This window comes from Lipotes vexillifer, unplaced genomic scaffold (assembly GCF_000442215.2).
Source record: "Lipotes vexillifer unplaced genomic scaffold, Lipotes_vexillifer_v1.1 scaffold216, whole genome shotgun sequence".
Taxonomy (NCBI): domain Eukaryota; kingdom Metazoa; phylum Chordata; class Mammalia; order Artiodactyla; family Lipotidae; genus Lipotes; species Lipotes vexillifer.
In genome coordinates this window covers 1,548,117-1,568,686 of record NW_006779100.1, presented here as the reverse complement: position 1 = coordinate 1,568,686, position 20,570 = coordinate 1,548,117, and the positions used below count along the sequence as shown (strand labels likewise).

The window sequence follows — 20,570 nt, the reverse complement described above, 5'->3', positions numbered from 1 at the left end:
TCCCTGGTGGTGCAGTGGTTGGGAGTCCGCCTGCCGGTGCGGGGGACATGGGTTCATGCCCCGGTCCGGGAGGATCCCGCGTGCCGCGGGGCGGCTGGGCCCGTGGGCCGTGGCCGCTGGGCCTGTGCGTCCGGAGCCTGTGCTCCGCAGCGGGAGAGGCCGCAGCAGTGAGAGGCCCGCGTACCGAAAAAAAAAAAAAAAACTGGCTGGATAGTGATTCCATTCACAGAGATCAAGACTAATATATTTATAGTACAAGGTAAATATAGGTTGGTTGATATTATATTTGAGATCCCTTCAGGATTCTTGGCGTGTATATGTAAGAGATAAATGAAAACACACATCTGGAGTTCAGGAAGAGAGAAGTGGACAAGTGGCACATTTAGAACTGATCAGTTCATTAGACCGCTGAAGCTATGGTAGTGGAAGGAGATCTCCCAGGAAGAATGCAGAGTGTAAAGTAAAAAAGGAAGAATGAGAAAAGTAAGAAAACTAAACGTAGAGAGTGGTGTCCTGATCTCATGCAGTATGAAAGCACGAATGGGTTTTTAGGAAATTTGATATTTTACGTCTGGTCACTAACTGGATGCCTAGCCTTGCGACTTCAGGCTAATCTCGTAACTGCTCATGGCTTCCTCAGTTTACAGGTACAGGAAATGAAGAGGTCGGACTAGATTCTTTTGGGCTGTTAAACTATTTGACCTTGATTTTTATGACTGTTGTGAATAATTATTAGTATTAAAACTTGAGGTTAATAGGACATTAAATTTCTCAAGTGTTCAATTGTCATATGTAATTATAGTGGCTTCAGTTCTGGCTTTTAAAAAATAATACTGTCAAAAGTATTCCACATTTGCTCTTAGAGCTGTACCAAGAAGAATAAGAGAAGTTCTTGGAATATAAAGAACAGAAATATATAAGTTCCAAATAATCCAGTTTCAATACTTTTACTTTAAGAGAAAGGTATTTAACATTGATATAATACATGATTAGAGAAACTCAAAGCCAAGTGGGAAACGGCACTGCTTGCTATTTTTGAAGCATCTCCCAGTGTATCTATTATTTAGTACTTTGAGGCATGCACATCCCTTTTTCAAAGCCTGAAAAAGTAAAATCAAACTTTGATTTTGTCTACTTTTAGAAATTCTTCATAGGTTAATGACTCATTCTTGGCACCAGCAGAATGCCTTAAATTGAAAAAAGGCTGTTCAGACATAGTTGACCTTTGCTACTAAACAGCACATATCTCTCTATTTATTATCAAATATTGTACTTGTTGGTGGAGTTTGGTTTACCTCCAGTGCAGTGCATGTAATCTCAATTTAATTTGGGCCAATAAGGCACATCCTGTCCTGAAACAGAACAGCTGTGTGGCCAAAATTCCTTGAGAAGAAGGAAAAAAACAGGCGAGGAGAGGAACTCTGCCCCAGGGATACGTTTGAGCTTTCTTTGGGTCCTTAAGTGAAAACTTAAACACTTTATGCCCAAACATTTTCTTTTTAGTATATTCCTATTCACAGACACTGTGGTTAATGAACTTCCATATTCTGTAACTTTTGTTTATAGGAACAAGGAAAAGTTTTGATCACTTGATATCAGACACAAAGGCTCCTAAAAGGCAAGAAATGGAATCAGGGATCACAACACCCCCCAAAATGAGGAGAGTAGCAGAAACTGATTATGAAATGGGTGAGAAACAAAGTTAATCATTAATCTAGATCATTGAAAGTAAGGAGGGAGAGTACATTAAAGCCATATTTGCTTTCCAGACATTTCTTAGTATCATTAGGATAAAATATAGAAACATTTGCTCTTTTTCAAAAGACAAAGACGAGCTATACAGTCCTTAAAATGACAGATGTCCTGAAACCTGTGTAGAAAGTAATCATACATATGATATACAACATTGTATACAGCTAGCCAGAACTTCTGTATAGGTGAATAGTAATTTTGTATGATGTTTATGTTGATATTTCAAGTGTCTGTTAAAAAGCTGTCGAACTTTAGACGTGGCATGAAAATCTGTGAGGTGAGGTAGTATCTGGTGTGTTATATTTGATTAATGTATTAGCTGACTGTGTTAATCCATATCTTGCCACAGAAACTCAAAGGATTTCCTCATCACAACAGCACCCACATTTACGTAAAGTTTCAGTGTCTGAATCAAATGTTCTCTTAGATGAAGAAGTACTTACTGATCCGAAGATCCAAGCACTTCTTCTTACTGTTCTGGTAAAATATGTTTTGCTTTCTGTGGGGTTTTTCCAGTCTACTCTTAGAAGGCCCTTAAATATTAAAAACATGAAAGGAAGGCCATATTCTGCTTCTCACCGAAACAGGTAACAATTCAGCCACAAAATAAAATGTTTTTTGTTTACCTTTTTGCAGGCTACGCTGGTGAAATACACCACGGATGAGTTTGATCAACGAATTCTTTATGAATATTTAGCAGAAGCTAGTGTTGTTTTCCCCAGAGTTTTTCCTGTTGTGTGAGTATCTCCACCTGTGTTTAACTTTTGTATCTGTCTTGAAGTCACATGTTTTATAAAAACTTAGGGAAAGTATCACCCAGTAGCGTTCACTGGTTGTGGAGAGGGGAACGTGGATAGTGATTTTTAATGGGACCTAGGACTGGTTTTGGCCTGTCGATCGGGAAAAACATTTTTTTTTTTTTTCATTCAAACAGAAAGTCACAAAAATTATAATCATCCTCCTCAGTTCACTCAGTCCCTTGTAATTAATTTTTTTTTCATCTTGATCTTTTGTTAGCACTTTTATGAATTCATCAGTTTTCCATTGGAGTTCTGAAAAATGCTTGTTCATTCAGTTCAGCAGTATAGTCAGTTACCAGAAACCTGTACTTGTCAGAGTGGGAAGAAAAAACATTTTTTTATCTTGTGATTTTCTTACATTGTTCATTGTGATGAGCATTGTTGATTTCCTCACTTAGGAGAAAGCTGTTAGATTGCTATATTTAAATCAGCATACCTGTTCTGTTTTCCTTTTCAGTAAAGCTTTTGTTTTTAATCCACAGCTGAGTGAAAACAAAATTGACTTCTTATTTGGGAGATGAATTTTATTCTCTCTTAAGGGCTAAAATCATATTAGCCTCAATGTGTTCAAATCTAGATAACCCAAAGAAACTTGGGAAACTCTATTCCTAATCTAGGCCTTCTATGTAGTATCATTATTTCTTTGTTTTTGTTTAATCTTATTTATAAATTTCAGAATTTTACATACTTGGCTCTTGGTTATTTTTATTCATGGGGTATGGCTGGGTTAGAAATAGTTAATTTCCTCAGAAGTTTGAATTTGATCATATATTCCACCCCCTCCAAGCTAATTTTGCTTTCCTCATTCGATCTGATTCAGCATTTATTAAACACTGATTAATATCAAATTTAGTTTTAACTCCTGGGTACATATCCATAATCAGCAGAAAGAGATGGTCCTAAAGCATGCTGAGTGGCAGACAGAAGCCAACCTTGTCTTGAGCAAATAGTCACCATATATAGTTAAGCATGGTTATATGACAGTGCTAGTTAGGTGCTTTTACCATATTTTCCTAATGACTTAAACACAAAAGACAAAACAAAAAAGCAAAGACACACGTTCATTAGAGAAAAACTGGAAAAGCACTCATCACCCTTCATTTTTATCATACTGTTATAGGGAAAAATATTTTCCAGTGTATATTTTCACTTAATTTTCCTTTAAAATGTTCCTCTGTTGACTTTTATTTTTTTAGGCACAATTTGTTGGACTCTAAGATCAACACCCTGTTGTCATTGTGCCAAGATCCAAATTTGTTAAATCCAATCCATGGGATTGTGCAAAGTGTGGTGTACCATGAAGAATCCCCACCACAGTACCAAACATCTTACCTGCAAAGTAAATAAGCGTATCGGGAGGAGGATGGTTGATGAACTTCAAACGTGTGCTATTAAAGGATGCACTGGCTGAAGAATTCCTTATGAGGAATAGGCTTGTTCACACCTCTCTAATGTGCCATTTTCTGACTTTTAATTATGTGTTCAGTACAATAAGTGGTTGACAACTTTTTAACTAAAATATGGTTTTATACTGGGTATATTTTCAGTGAGTTTTAGTCTACTTTGACACTCATTCTAAAAAAAAAATGTTTTCACTGTGTGTGGGGGTTTTATATATCATCAACTATATAATTTCTGTTAAGACTGAAAGAGTGTCATGCTTGCTATAAGTAACATTTGATTTGTTGCAGGTTTTGGTTTTAATGGCCTGTGGCGGTTTGCAGGACCCTTTTCAAAGGTAAGAAAATATCTTTTTCTCTATTGACAAAATAAAAGTTTTATTTATATTACTGTGCCTGCTTTAAGACAATATGTTGAAAACCAGAATGATTCACAAAAAACACATGTTATTTTTATTAAAAGTTTTCTACCACAAGATTCTTTCCGAGAGGCAGCACCTTTAATATGTTTATATGCTAGCTTTTACAAAAAAAAAAAAAAAAAAAATTCAACTAAATTTATGCTTGACTTTTCAGAAACGTATGATAAACCTCTGTAAACTTTCTGCCCTCGGTCCCTCATGTAGTTGATGATCTTAATGCACACATTTAGGTATCTTGTGATTAAGAAGGAGCAGTACGTATGTTTAAAATCTACCTCATGACCTGAACTTAATATAGTGTTAATATGTCAGTGAAACCTCAGTTTTAAAAATTACATAATGAAAAAGAAATTTACCTCAAGAAAACATTTTTCCTTCCAACCTGCTGCATTAGAGTCACTCTTCCCTGAATATATCCCTGAATGTATCCTCATTTGCTCCGTTCAGTTTGTTCTTTGATTGGCGTTAGTTGATATAGTGCTACATAAATGTGTATTTAATTATTCTCTCTGTATACGGTCTCTCTCCAAATTGATTGAGGTTCCTTGAAGGCAGGACTTCTTTTTCTTCCCCTAGTGCAGTGTTCTAGAGATAGGGGTGCTAAATCAATACGAATTGCATAAACCTTGCTCTAATTTTAACAATTGAGTACTTACTTTTGTTTTGTTTAGTTATCACTGCATATCTCTTGATACGCAAAGGCTGTCATTTAAAAAATGGGCCTGACGTCACAGAAATAAGTATATCATGCGGGAACTTTTGTAGTTTGATTGCCAGTAAGTAACCCTCCGAGCCCTTCACAGTATTTAGTTAGTTGAATCTCTAAATGGCAGCTGGAATGATGCTCTGCTCATTTTCTCAGTTTTGGAAAATCGACTAGACATCATTCCTGATGATTGGATTCTCTCAGAATTAATTCAGTCTTTGTGCGTGGCCTTCAGTAATCACAGGTTCATCTGGAAGCTGTGTTAGCTGAAAAAAATTCCCAGTTGTAAGTCCCATGGTAGTCTACATATTATTCCACCCCCTTTTTTTAATGATCTGTAGTACAAAGGAAGAAAAATAGTAAATTAAGCCCAAAAGAAAAATTGAATTTATCTTTTTTGGCTTCAAGGGGGATTTACAAAAACAGAAAAAAGAACAGAGCTAAAATAATGTCCTATTTTCCATTACAGCAAACACAAATCCCAGACTATGCTGAGCTTATTGTTAAGTTTCTTGATGCCTTGATTGACACGTATTTGCCTGGAATTGATGAAGAAACCAGTGAGGAGTCCCTCCTGACACCCACATCTCCTTATCCTCCTGCAGTGCAGAGCCAGCTTAGTATTACTGCTAACCTTAACCTTTCTAATTCCATGACCTCACTTGCAACTTCCCAGCATTCCCCAGGTCAGTAAATGCAATCTTTATATAAATTTGAGCAATAATATTACTATACCAACATTAGGAATTCCCTTGTTACCAGTTTATAGCAGATTTTGCTCCTTTTTATCATGACATTCATCTTACATTTCTTCTTTACCTTGTAGCTGATTTGAATTTTGGTTTCTGTAAAGCTGTCTACTTTCACACAGTTGTACAAAGATAGTGAAATGTTTAGAGTGTTCACATAGTGTTCCAAGGTTGATAAGTTTTTAGAGTTTAGGCAGGAAAAGTAACCTAAGGTATATAACCCTGTAAGTGAACAGAATTATAATTCCCTTACTAGATATACTAACCTTGCCCTAGTGTTTCTGTGTCTCTGATACAGCATACTGTATCCCCCAAATATACAAAATATAGTAGTGCCCCTTTTCCCTGCTGCCAGCAACAACGTGAAAATCTAGGAGTAAATAAACAACCAGACAAAAATGCCAGCTCAAAAAAATAACATCTTAAAGCCCATAAGCATATTCCTGACTCTGGAGTCACTCTTAGGTCCAAGTGGGGAAAGTATGCCCATTCAACATGCAACTAAGAGAAAGATAAACTGAGAAATAACAGCTAATAGCTCGGGTGGGGCTGAGATAAACAAGATGGCAGAAATGGCAAACGTACAGAACTCTGGGCTTATTCAGTGACAAAGTGGATGATTTCTTATGACTCTGGTCAAACCCTGGAGGTGTATTCAATTCATTAGAGAACTGACGCCATTGTGTATTTATGATGACAGTGGGTAATGAAGGAAAGCTTCCGTTGTGGTCATGTATTCTATTCAGAAAGATATCTTTCTAAAATGGTTAAAATTAAAAAGGTTTTGTGTTTAAAGTTTCATTATCTGAAAGGTTTACTTATGAAACACCTCATGCTATAAGGAAAAGTTATCAATATTAGACGTAGTTAAGTGTTAGCATGGATTTTCTTTTAAAAAGCCAAATGATGTATTATAACTATTTTGTGACGTTCAAGATCCATAAGTAGAATTCCCAGTTTATAATCTCAATTTTGCATGAATGTTTAAACATATATAGTTCTGAAGAACTTGGCAAATCTAATACCCAATTCATATTATAAACCATTATATTAAATAACTGTATTCATCTATTAAGCTTTGGTCAACAACAAAGCCTTGGTCAGCAGAGGAAACAAATTGTTTGATCCAGCATTTATTTATCAATCACCTTACTGCACCTAGTCAGGTTTTCTCCCCCCACCAAGAAATAAGAGAAATCTGGCCAACTTTTTTTCCGCATATAACTGTGTTTATTTGGCCTCTGTCACCTATTCCCTAGAACAGTGTTTCTCCAAGTGTGGTCCCAGACCAGCAGCCTCAGCATCATTTAGGAGCTTATTAGAAATGCAAACGCTAGAATCCCACCCCAGACCTCCTGCACAAGAGACTCCAAGAGTGGGGCCCAGCCGGCCATCTGTGTTTAATAAACACCCAGGTGATTCTTATGCACTAGAGTGTGCCTCTGATCTTGCCCCATTATCAGCATTTCAACTGTTAAAGCCAGGGCAAACCTTTAAGTTTACTTTCTTCTAGATACTGCAGCCACTGAATTCTTTCCCTCATCACCACTACCCCCTGCCTCCCGCCATAAAATCTTAGCATTTTGGAGCTAGGGGGTACTATAGAGGTAATTTAGTTCTAGGCTCACAGTGTTGTGTGTGAAGGGGAGACTGAGTTTAGAAGAGCTAAGTGAATTGATTGCTTTATCATACAGTTCTTACCCAGAACCAAGGCCAGTGCTCTTTCTACCACATTCATTGCCTTCCGTATGTGTCATCTTTCTTCCTTCCCTTCCCCTGCCTTTCCCTATTTGTTTCATTTACTTATTTCTGTCTCATTACTTCCATCTGCCTTACCTTAAGTCCACTGCTCCTTTTCTTCTGTAGAGCTCTCTATCGTCTGGGTTAGTCAACCACTGGAGTTAATCACAATTAGAAAATTCGTAGACTGTCTATATTGATCCTCTTGGTTTTAAAGTTTGGTTCATTTTGACCAGTCTTTTGCCTCTTGGGCTACTAAAGTGATGTTAAAGCTGTCAAAATGTTTAGTTGTTATTACATTGACTTCTTTTTTTTAACCCAAACTAATTGTCAGGGGTATTTCTGCCCATCTTTGCCCACTGATGGAGACAATAAAATAATCAGATTAAGAATAAAGGTACCAGTACAAGTTCTTCTGCTAGTTGATTAACTGTTCATGTCCTGTGTTGATTGGACATTAGCCATATCATTTGCTTAGAAAAGTAGTCCTACTCTGTAACCTCTTATTTAGAATTGTTTAGAGAAATCAAAGAGTAGCATATGTGGTTTTGGTTACAGTTTTAAACCTACTGTGTCACCTCCAGTAGTTCTCCAAAGATGGCTGCTTGAATAGATTGTAACACCCTGGAAACCTCTGACTATTCTCAAAAGAAACTGAAGCTTTAAAAGTAATACAATTAATTAAGTAGAATAACGGTGTTTTTCTGTCTCTAAATTGTAAATTGTATGTCCTTTGGTTCACCAGATTATTTTACTACATGTTACTAGAGAAAGAGTTTATCTTTTCAGTAGTAACTTTACTCTTCGATGAAACCCATTTGTATCTCTAAACTGTGGGCTCATCTCCATGAAAGGATCCTGATTGATTTATTTACCGAATTATTGTGTTTTTGTCATTTCCTCTTAGGGAATACCTCTTACAAGAGTTAATACTTTGTAACTAGGTATGCTGTTTTATATCTTTAGCTCCTTGTAATCTTACATCCCTATCTCCTCAATTCTTTGTGGATCTGAGTTTGCTGATATCAAAGGGCTAAAAGAAGTGATGAATCTAATCCAGATTCATAACTCACTCCAGCATTTCGGCTTCGCTATTTGGTTGTATAGAAACCAGAATATTTCCCTGTCTCCACTTCTGTCAGCCAAGTCTTAAGCAGAAGTATTTAAAGAAGCCCTGTATCACTCCCTGAAATGGAGCATAAGTGTGGCTTGCCATCAGATTACCCAACATCAACCTGCGCTAGTCTACTGAATTTTAAACAGGTGAAAGCTCTGTTTCTTTATGTCAAAAAGCAAAAGTTGCTGATCTGCACACAGCTCAAGCCTTTGCTTCAAACTTTCTCTGTCAGTGCAAGACTTTGCTTTCTAGATCTTTGGTACTTAGCAGGATCTGCCACTAAGCTGTATCTTCTTTTGGTCTCCAATATTCTCTGCTGTCAAATTAGCTAGATAAGAAATTCATGAGCCCCCTCGCCCTCCCCCATGAAACACTAAACCTTACTTAGGTAAAAAATTTGGTGGTAATTCATCAGTCACCAGCTTTTGAGGAAGTAGCGGTCATTTACATAAAGCAGTTGCCCCTGAAAATCCATTCTTCTTGACAGATGATCACAGCCCACTTGTCTGTCCCCTTAGCACAAGAAGGATTGTTTTATAACTCCGTATATAAAATTACATAAATGACTGTCTTCTGACCCCACTCCTAGTAGAAATTGACTCGGTATCAGTGGAGCCAGTGGATGTACTCAGAGTTCAGTGCATATGAAATTGTGTTAACTGTGGTCCTTTTAGCCAAATGGACATAAAACTTTGTCTCTTCAGATTTTCCCACATGCCACTATGAGAATCTTGAAGAGAATCCATAATATTTACTCTCTGATAGATAAGAATATTTCAAATTTGATATTGCGATCCATTCTTAGGTCCAGTGTAGCTGAGCTGGACATGAATTGAAGAACCAGGATTAGAACTAGAAGATAAAACCTGTCTACTAAAAATGTTATATATGGGACTTTCTCGTGCTTAAGGCCAAGCCATAAATGGCTCTCTTACAGGATGAGCAAAGAAGCCTTTTTAAAAGCCATATTGTGAGTGCTTTATAACCATTTCAAGTATGCATTCCAAATAGTCTTCCTGTATCCTCTTTAGATATTAAGGAGCAAGTATACTACAAATAAAAATCCAGATGGAATTATATGGATTTTAGTACTCATTAGAAAGAAATTAAATAGGTTCATTTCCAATGTATTAAAATTTAATTTATACTCTACCGAGACCTCCTAATATTTTTCACACTGTAATTTAATCCAGTAAACATTCGAACACCTTTTTTTTTTTTTTTTTTTTTTTTGTCAGCCAAGTCTTAAGCAGAAGTATTTAAAGAAGCCCTGTATCACTCCCTGAAATGGAGCATAAGTGTGGCTTGCCATCAGATTACCCAACATCAACCTGCGCTAGTCTACTGAATTTTAAACAGGTGAAAGCTCTGTTTCTTTATGTCAAAAAGCAAAAGTTGCTGATCTGCACACAGCTCAAGCCTTTGCTTCAAACTTTCTCTGTCAGTGCAAGACTTTGCTTTCTAGATCTTTGGTACTTAGCAGGATCTGCCACTAAGCTGTATCTTCTTTTGGTCTCCAATATTCTCTGCTGTCAAATTAGCTAGATAAGAAATTCATGAGCCCCCTCGCCCTCCCCCATGAAACACTAAACCTTACTTAGGTAAAAAATTTGGTGGTAATTCATCAGTCACCAGCTTTTGAGGAAGTAGCGGTCATTTACATAAAGCAGTTGCCCCTGAAAATCCATTCTTCTTGACAGATGATCACAGCCCACTTGTCTGTCCCCTTAGCACAAGAAGGATTGTTTTATAACTCCGTATATAAAATTACATAAATGACTGTCTTCTGACCCCACTCCTAGTAGAAATTGACTCGGTATCAGTGGAGCCAGTGGATGTACTCAGAGTTCAGTGCATATGAAATTGTGTTAACTGTGGTCCTTTTAGCCAAATGGACATAAAACTTTGTCTCTTCAGATTTTCCCACATGCCACTATGAGAATCTTGAAGAGAATCCATAATATTTACTCTCTGATAGATAAGAATATTTCAAATTTGATATTGCGATCCATTCTTAGGTCCAGTGTAGCTGAGCTGGACATGAATTGAAGAACCAGGATTAGAACTAGAAGATAAAACCTGTCTACTAAAAATGTTATATATGGGACTTTCTCGTGCTTAAGGCCAAGCCATAAATGGCTCTCTTACAGGATGAGCAAAGAAGCCTTTTTAAAAGCCATATTGTGAGTGCTTTATAACCATTTCAAGTATGCATTCCAAATAGTCTTCCTGTATCCTCTTTAGATATTAAGGAGCAAGTATACTACAAATAAAAATCCAGATGGAATTATATGGATTTTAGTACTCATTAGAAAGAAATTAAATAGGTTCATTTCCAATGTATTAAAATTTAATTTATACTCTACCGAGACCTCCTAATATTTTTCACACTGTAATTTAATCCAGTAAACATTCGAACACCTTTTTTTTTTTTTTTTTTTTGCGATATGTGGGCCTCTCACTGTCGTGGCCTTTCCCGTTGCCAGACGCGCAAGCTCAGCGGCCATGGCTCACGGGCCCAGCCGCTCCGCGGCATGTGGGATCCTCCCGGACCGGGGCACGAACCCGTATCCCCTGCATCGGCAGGCGGACTCTCAACCACTGCGCCACCAGGGAGGCCCCGAACACCTATTTTGTAGGTATACACTAGGTACTCTGGAACATTTAAAGATGAGAGAGACCCTGGTCCCCAGAGACTTGACAGTTTTTGCCTGTGGATCTCAGTATTCGGTTTCAGCTAAAGTTGTTATTTCCTTCTGAGTCATGTTGTTTAACAAATTCTTTGTGTACACAAGTTCTTTGATTTTTAGGTACGAGATTAATACTACAGTGCTCTGTAGAAAATAACCCGAAATCCATATTTTATCTTGAACTATCCCAGATATTCATTGTTTACTACATGCAAGGGACTCTGTTAGACCCAAGGGAGTGGCGGGGGCTACTAGGACATGAGACCTGCCCTCAAATAGATTTCAGAACCGTAAGAGTGGCAGAGTATACACAGATAACTATTTTGCCCTCTTTCGTGATCTCTTTTGTACTTATGTTGTACCTTATACTATAAACTATTCTGATCATTCAAAGGGACATCTGTTTGGAAAAATCAGGTAATAATTATGGCAAAAGTTTTATAATATATTTTTGACCTCAAAAATATGTGAGGTCACATATTTTATAATTTTTTAACAAAAATAAGCCTGTGATCTATTTTAAATGTTTTTTCACTTGGAAAAAAAAACTTTAATTTTTTTCTTTGATCACTTTATTTTACTGTTAGTATTAGAGTATGGATTTTTTAGAGCAAAGACCTATTTAGTTGAACTTTATTTTAAATTCACTTCTTTCACTTTATTTTGGGGCTGTGTCCAGGCCTGTCAGTTATTCAGTCACTTTGCTTCTGTAATGCAGACCTCCCTCCCAGGAAGCCGGGTGGATCAGCTAGCCCAGTAGTGCTGACAGCTGTGTGCAGAAAAGGTTAGTTTATCAAAACCATTTCTCCAAAGGGTAGACTTAGTCACACTTCTGCTGTGTTTACCAGGTTTAAAATGTCTCCCTCTTAGAAGAAACTTAGAGGCCTCTATTTTGAGACTACTTAAAATCTCCAAAACAATTTTAATGTTTTAGGGAACTGCTTACCGTATCCCAGACCTTTATTTGGTATATTCTTGATTTAGTTTTTCTTCTTTTTTCTTTGTTATTACCCCGTATTTAAGGGAGAAAAATAATTTTAAACTGAGCAATTGCTTGGTGTAATTTCTGCTAATTTCCCATTTCATTTTTTATTGTAATTCTTGATTTACACTAAAATTCTTACTTCTAATAAAGGTGGTAAAAACACATCTATCTGTAAAATTGTAAGTTCGGCCATTTATTTAGAGATTGTAATGTTTGGGAAATTAATGGTCAGAGTTCAGTAATTAAAACAAGAAACCTCCTGAAAACCAAGAAAAATAATAATTATCCAGTATCTAATCATATTTCACCCTTTAAAAATCTTACAGATATCACTCACTTTTGTTTTTTCTTCCATTCTGTGTCTGTGAAGCTTCTCTGCCTTGCTCTAAATCAGCAGTTTTCATGCAGCTGTTGCCTCATCAAGGTACTCTTTATTTTTGTCATCTTTGCACGAAATACTGCTTACCCTGCGCTCATCCTGGGCACATGGCATGAGACTTCATTCACCAATCCCTGTAAGCAGAGTCTGGTTCAGGCACCTAAAGAATCTGTAAGGCCATTACTGTAAGGTCTGGATGCTTACGGTGCCACAGGGCTGAGACTTGTCTCCATGAAAGAGCTGTTCGTGCTCCCCCTGAACACTGAAGATGCAGTCCTGGACTAACACTGAAGATGTTAGTCCTGGACTAACACAGACAGGTTAACAAGAAACTCCAGGGAGAGTTAATAGAGAAAGGAGGGTATGTGGTTTGGGGAAGAGTTTTTAGCTTAGGAAGTAGTTATTTTCCCCAAATATAGCTACAAAGCCAACCCCAGCATTTCTGTAGAAATTAAAGCTGGCTGTCCACTCTGTCACCCGTGTCAAAAAGAAAGGAATATGGGGCTTCCCTGGTGGCGCAGTGGTTGAGAGTCCGCCTGCCAATGCTGGGGACACGAGTTCGTGCCCCGGTCCGGGAAGATCCCACATGCCGCGGAGCGGCTGGGCCCGTGAGCCATGGCTGCTGAGCCTGTGCGTCCGGAGCCTGTGCTCCGCAGCGGGAGAGGCCACAACAGTGAGAGGCCCGCGTACCGCAAAAAAAAAAAAAAAAGAAAGGAATGTGGTCCTTAGTTAGCTCAAAGGACTAAGAAGAAAAAAATGTGATACACTTACGTCTAATTTATAGAAGATGCCTTTTCTTTCTTTTACTTTTCGGTGATTAGTATACAGAAAGATTAGACCTGTATAGAAAAAGAGGTGTTAGCAATTGATGAAAGACCATTACAAATTTTTTAAAATCTTATAGTTACTCTTTTGTATATCTAGCTCAAAATATGAATTTTCTAAATATATATTTAACACGTTCCCATCAATGTATTACTATAGCATAAGAACAAGCTATAGTTACCTTTTCTTCTAAGAAGACATATTTCTTGCTTATTTACATTAGCATCAGTAATTTTACAAATTCTAGTATAAAATTCGAGTCCTTTGCGTTTGTTCTAAAACTCCTTTCAGCACTTCACTTGGTCTTTTTTTTTTTTCCAGGTATTAGGAACATCTTAATTTATGCTGTAATTGTGCGCAAAAAGTCTTCACCTAGCCTATCTGATTCTTCTAACAATCCTTTGAAATAGGCACGTCTACTGTTATTTTTAATTGCCAGATTAAGAACTGAAACCAAATAAGAGTTCTGATCCAAACAGACTGGAACCTGGGTCTTCTGATGTGCCTCACTGTATGTGTAACAAATGAGCCTTCTGACAGCTTTGCCTTCTCATAGATGCAATAAGAGTTTTCTGACAGGTTTGCCATATGATATATGTGATAAACTAAGCAATGCAGATTCAGGGAAATTACTGTCGCCTTGTGCAGGTGGTGGGAGGTTTGGATTATTATGTCTTTCATTTTTGTTGAATAACTTCTCACAAATCACCTAACCCATTTTTCCTCAGCTTCTCAAGAGCTAAAAGGGATTCGATCCTTTTATTATTTCATGAAAATATTAGGTTCCAGTTTGAGAAATCATTTTGGTGTTTCAAAAAATAGGTGACTTTTTAAAAATTATTTGTCAGCCTGGAACTCTATCCCTAGTTGTCAAAATAAACCCTGATACCTGCCTTCAAGGAACTCATGTTTGAGCAGAGGAGATAGACATATAATAGATATATAAGTTATATATGTTATTTAACTATAGTGTAATCTAATAATTTTTTCCCTCTTAATTCACTGAATTTTGGCCAATAACACCTTTTATTTAGGATTTTATCTTTATCTGGAACCAGCACAATGCACTGAAGCACAGTGCTTATTCATACACTGCTGTAGAGAATCTTCAGCTGCTTCTGCCCTGCATGTTGTTTGTGACTGGCTGCATGCTTAACCACAGCATATCTAAAGGAATTTAAACTAGCAAGTCAGGACCACAGAGGTTTTTACCTTTATTTCACTTGGGTGGTGGCCTGTGGATTTCTGTCACCTCATGGATTTCTGCTTTTCTGCCCACTGAGAGTCAGAAGGGAAAGCCAGTGCTTAGGGGCATAAGAGAGACCAGGATGCAAAGCCTCCAAGCGGCCTTGATGAACAGGAGTGCAGCACCAAGGTCTGCTCACCAATTTTAAAATATAGTATATGTACCAAAGCAAGATGGATCTGTCTCCAGTTGGGCAGTCAGGCTGATAATCTGAGAGTTCTTCCTATAGAACGTTGAGACCAAACCCTTCACTACATTCTAGAAAGGTTTCTAGATTTATTTTCAGAGGGTTAAAAAAGAAGAATGCTGCCAAAATTCTCAAAAGTGAGAATTAGGCTTAGAAACCAGGATACTGGTATCATTCTGTTTCATACTAACCTGGCTTTTTTCAAGGTGCTATTTTTTGGTATAAATATGCTTTTTTAAAAAACCTCCAAGATTTTTATGTCAGCTTCTCCTTAGATCCTTAAATAAAACACCTTTGCTGTGAAGTTGAACTTAGGAATCACCATCATGCCACATTTACCTGTGTGTGACTTGTAGGGTTGGGTCACTAAGTAGGAAGAAAACATATACACAAAAAACAGGTAATGAATTGAGATGAAAATTGAGTAAAAGTGGGACATCAGCCTCTCACATAGCATTGAAGCTTTGGGTTATCAGTGACAGTCCTGGTTACTTGCTTAACAAAACAGGAAATGGAATATTCTTAGTATGTCTTTGAAGAAAAACCTTCACCCTAGTGACTTACTCTGATTATGATTTATATAATTTTAATTCTTAAGAATTAAACTGAACAGGCCCTTGTCCTCAGATAGAAGCTTTGCCACCTTGCAGTGTGATGACTGCTCTGCCCCCCCACCCCCAGAATGAGCCATAGTCCAGCAGTGGCAAGGCTGCACCAAAGGTGGTCACACAAGAAAGAGCCCCAGAGTGGCAGATTGCTGGCAGAGGGCCACTGGCCCTCCAGTGGTCATCAGCACTGTGTCCCTCCTGATGACCGTCCCCTGGTTGTTTCGGACCCTTATCTTTAAAGTTCTAGTTTTGCCCGAATCTTATTTCCTATTAAGGAAATAAACCTAGATAAGGAACTATTGGACTTGAGCTTTTAGGCCACATGCAAATTTGAGGAAATGGAAAGTCAAATACTCAGACAAGTTCATGATCACTTCAGATGGAAGAAGCTAAAAAAAACTGTCTTTTCCAATAAAGACATGGCACCACCCCACTGGAGATCAGGGGTTGCATGCTTTTAAAGGGCTCTGAATTGCAGCCATCACATTTAAAAATGGAAACATCGGTTCAACCAATGTTTGTTGAAAAAGACGTCAACTAGATCTTATAGGAAAATAAAAATGCATGAAAAACGATCTTTGCCCTTTTAGTTGCTTTTATTCTAGTAGAGAAAATATGACATGTACACAAGTTGTGATAATATAGGCAAAATATAAATGCCATATAAAAACAGGCAGAAGGGGCTTCCCTGGTGGCGCACTGGTTGAGAGTCCGCCTGCCGATGCAGGGGACGTGGGTTCGTGCCCTGGTCCGGGAAGATCCCACATGCCGCGGAGCGGCTGGGCCCGTGAGCCATGGCCGCTGGGCCTGCGCGTCCGGAGCCTGTGCTCCGCAACAGGAGAGGCCACGGCAGTGAGAGGCCCACGTACTGCCAAAAAAAAAAAAAAAAAAAAAAAAAACAGGCAGAAAAAAGGGGAGGGAGAAAATAGTTCTTGCAAGAGACAGAAGAATGCATCATGAAAGAAACCGAGGAGAAAAAATACAGGTTGCATTTTATCTTGTAGAGATTGGTAAGGCAATTGAAAGAGCTGCACAAATGCACACTACAGAGTTCAAGGCATGATGAGCAGTCTCCTTTCAATTTTGTTATTTCTTTTTTAAATAGCTTTGAAGAAGATGCAGATAAATATGCAGAAGAGAATAAAAATCATCCAGAATTCTGCTACCCAGAGAAAAGTTCTTTGAACATCACAGTGTACTTTCTTCCGTTTATCTTTCTACCCGTAGGATTAGATTGGAACAGATTCAAGAGTGGGTTCACTATGCTTGCCTCCTGGAGAGGTGTTGCTGACATTTTTAATGATGCACTCACACTCCCAGCCCAGTGCACTTTTTCATATGCCAATGTTCCTTTGATAAGCAAGACAGCAAACCTCTATGGAGCCTGTGTAAATCAGACCATGTGCCTGTAGATGCCTCATACTCTGAGTTGAATTCAAGGCTGAATCCAAACTAAGATGTGTGGCTCCTAGAAGGAGGTCATCACAGATCTATCCATTTCCTGTTCAAGAACCAACGAACAAATAGATGTGTGGGTCTATGTACCCACACATACGTTACGTTTCAGTAACGTAAATACTTTTTGACTTGACGTACTATTTTTTGTCCAAAAATAGAAATTTTTCCATTGTCAAATTTACTATTTATTTTAAAATTCAGATGTTACAGATAAGAATAAAGCAGGGAATTCCCTGGTGGTCAAGTGGTTAGGACTCCACGCTTCCGTTGCAAGGGGCATGGGTTCAAGGAACTAAGGTTCTGCAAGCCGTGTGGCTCAGCCAAAAAACAAACAAACAAAAGAATAAAGTAAAAATTACCTGAAATCACACCATCCAGAGATAACATTTTTTGGCAAATGTTTTCCCAGCCTTTTTGTTTATTTGTTTATTTTCCCCTGTATGTGGATTTTTTTCCCCCAATCCAAAATTATGGTCATTTTTCTGTATCAGTAAATATCAACCAGTACTTTACATTTTGATACAAATTGCTAAAATACTTTTTGCTTTCCTACCACTAGTTATGTCATAGGTGGGTATAATCGGTCTAATTATTTTAGTAAATTTTATTGAAGTATGGCAGAAAAGCACACAGATTATAAATTTACAACCTAATGAACTTTTAAGAGGTAAACATACTTAAAAATCCAGTATCCAGATCAAGAAACAACATCACCAGCACCCCAAGAAACCATCCTCATGCCCCCTTCCAGTCACTTCTTCCCCAGAGGTAACCACTATTCTGTTACCTGTCCAATATGTAATCTTTACTAATCTGATGAGTAAAAAATACCTTGTTTTTGCTTCTAGTTACTTTTATGAAGTTACTAATTAGATTGTTTATAAAAATACATTGTAGGTCCCAGTTTGGGGAGCTTAATCTCCTCCATGAGAGAAATAAGTGGCATCTGTTTAAGGTACAGAACAAAAAATGACTTACCAGAGTTGAAAAGAAGATCAAAGCAAAAATTCTACAGTATGACCTTTTTGATATATTGTTTTCTCAGTAAATATTTGAGTTCCTTTGGGGTAGGCACTATGATTTAAAAAATAAAAAGCATCTGCCTTTCTTTGAAATGGTGAATTTCTGTACCTTCTGCAACTACAGAATATATTCTGTGTGTAAAACACCAGTAAGGCTACTTGGCTAGAAGCTGACCTCTGCTGGAAGCTTCTGTTATGATTTGGAGGAAGGTGTTCTAGTCTTTGGTGGCTGCTAGCCTTTCATTCAGCTCAGTCCTGCCTGCCTCTAGCTTTTCCTTGCAACTTCTCTGTTTTGTTTTGTTTTTTCCTTATGCTATTTTTCTGCCATGATAGCAAATTTTGCTTAACAAAGTGTGAGGTTTTCTGTGTGACAAGATCTTTGTAAACACTCTAGCAACTGACTACTAAAATGAATGCAAAAACAATACACCAGCTTGTATCTCGAATACAAATCGTGAGATTCAGTCCTGGAGCTTAACACCACAGGAGAGGGGGTAACTGGCTGCTCTGTTTCTCTCCAGGAATCGACAAGGAGAATGTTGAACTCTCCCCTACCACTGGGCACTGTAACAGTGGGCGAACTCGTCATGGATCCGCAAGCCAGGTGCAGAAGCAAAGAAGCGCTGGCAGTTTCAAACGTAATAGCATTAAGAAGATCGTGTGAAGCTTTCTTTCTTTCCGTTTTCAAACAGACTTAACGTATACGGGCTCTTCACTAGTGACCCCTCACCACCGTGCTGTGATGCTGCACTTCATGTGTTACAATGAGCCCATCCAGTCTGCCATGTTGCCAGATGATCAACTCTTGGAAGCGTTGCCTAAATTTAATGCTGCTTTTTCCTTTAACTTTTTTTTCTTCTACTTTTGGTTTGTCTGGTTTAAGCAAGTGTTCAGAACAACTGCAAAGAAAGTGGGAGGTCAGGACACTTGAACTGAGAACATCCCAACTGTGAGAGCAGATGATTTCTTGAATACTGCTACTACTGGCCAGCTATGAAAGCCATTTGCACAGAGCTCTGCCTTCTATGTTTTCCCCTTCTTCAACATACAAAGTAAAGTGTTAGTCTTATTTACACACTTTTCAAGATAGAAGTTAATGGGAGGAATAATAATATAACCCCAGTATGTTTAATCTGACTTTTAGCTGTGGACTTTTTTTTACCTTACAAAACTGAAGAACCATAGAGGTCAAGCCTCAGTGACTTCATACCATAAAGCCACAGGCGAGGTACTTTGGGGGGTGGGGGAGGAGGGATTTAGTATTTTGTAGTGAGTTCTTAAGAAATACTAACACTTGAGTATTAGCAATAATTACAGGAAAATAAGCGTAACCACATGTATCTTAACATTACCGAATTAAAGAGATGAGTTCTGAGGCCTTATCCAAACTTAGTCATCCAAGCTAGTTTATATTTTTCTCCAGTTGATTATCTTTTAATCTTTAAATATGCTAAAAGTCGTTTTTTGTTTTTGTAAAAGCCAAAACTATACTAAGTATAGTAATTATACATTTTTCCCCTCCTCTTCTTTCCTAAATAATTCCGAGCAGGGTAATCAGTGAACAAAGTGTTGCAAATTGTTCCTAGGAGGTAATTTCCGTAGATGGTTGCATTAGCTCCATACAAAATGGAATGGTACGTGACTATTAGAGTAGACGATGCTTTTATCTTGTTTAATAATTTTCCCAGAAACATAGAGTGTGGTGTATATTATCAAAAATTTTTTGATGAGATGTATTTTAAATGTCTTGTAATCTTTCCCCTCCAAAAAAGTCAGGAATCTCTTTAGCAAAAACATTTGGTTCTATATGATAGAATTGCATTTAATCACTGTGAAAAGACTGGTCAACCTGCATTATTATGACAATAGGGGACCTTAAGAGTTGCTGCTATACTGAATGGTATGGATTATCATGGCATTGGAATTTCCATAGTAATGCAGATCCAATTTCTTTGTGGTACCTGCAGTGTGCAAAATAATTTGACTTCATTGAATATATTAGTATCTGGATGTTCCAATTTAGGACTAAACCATATTTATTACAAGAAGATATTATCCCCCTATTCCTGGGTTCCCTTTATATGTTAAGGTGTAATGGCTTTGGGAGAGAAGAAGAAACCTAGGGGAGGGGGAGTTTCCTGAAGTGCTATTTCATGAGTGGATTTCAGTAAATTAAATTCCACAGCTAAATCAATGGTACATTTAAATGTTCTGATTTTAATAATATAACACATTTCACATTTATCCACACAGTAACAATGTAATATGTTAATGTAAATAAAATTGCTTTTGATATTCAGAAATAACAAGAATTTAATTTTTTTAATTTGTTTACAGTCCTGGGAAAAGTAAGAACCGTTAGCCAAAATGAAAAACACCTTAGTGTTAATAGTTATTTTGACACTGAATTGTTGGAAAATATTGAAGACAGGTGCAATTAACTAACCTTTTGTTTTTAACTATTGTAGACGCTTCATTAGAATA

General features: G+C 37.6%; 1 protein-coding gene across 2 annotated transcripts in view; it reads left to right on the top strand.

Moving 5' to 3' along the window:
• The window catches only part of NF1 (neurofibromin 1), a 250,910-nt gene extending 231,863 nt beyond the window's left edge, over positions 1 to 19,047 (top strand). The window contains exons 52-58 of one of the 2 annotated variants that reach the window (XM_007452391.1): positions 1,567 to 1,689; positions 2,102 to 2,232; positions 2,389 to 2,489; positions 3,749 to 3,891; positions 4,244 to 4,290; positions 5,550 to 5,766; positions 18,608 to 19,047. In XM_007452391.1, coding sequence (XP_007452453.1) covers positions 1,567 to 1,689; positions 2,102 to 2,232; positions 2,389 to 2,489; positions 3,749 to 3,891; positions 4,244 to 4,290; positions 5,550 to 5,766; positions 18,608 to 18,750 — 905 coding nt within the window. In that variant the 3' untranslated portion in view covers positions 18,751 to 19,047. The remainder of the gene's footprint in view (positions 1 to 1,566; positions 1,690 to 2,101; positions 2,233 to 2,388; positions 2,490 to 3,748; positions 3,892 to 4,243; positions 4,291 to 5,549; positions 5,767 to 18,607) is intronic. The other variant, XM_007452392.1, reaches the window with a different exon arrangement.
• Positions 19,048 to 20,570: the final 1,523 nt, after the last annotated feature.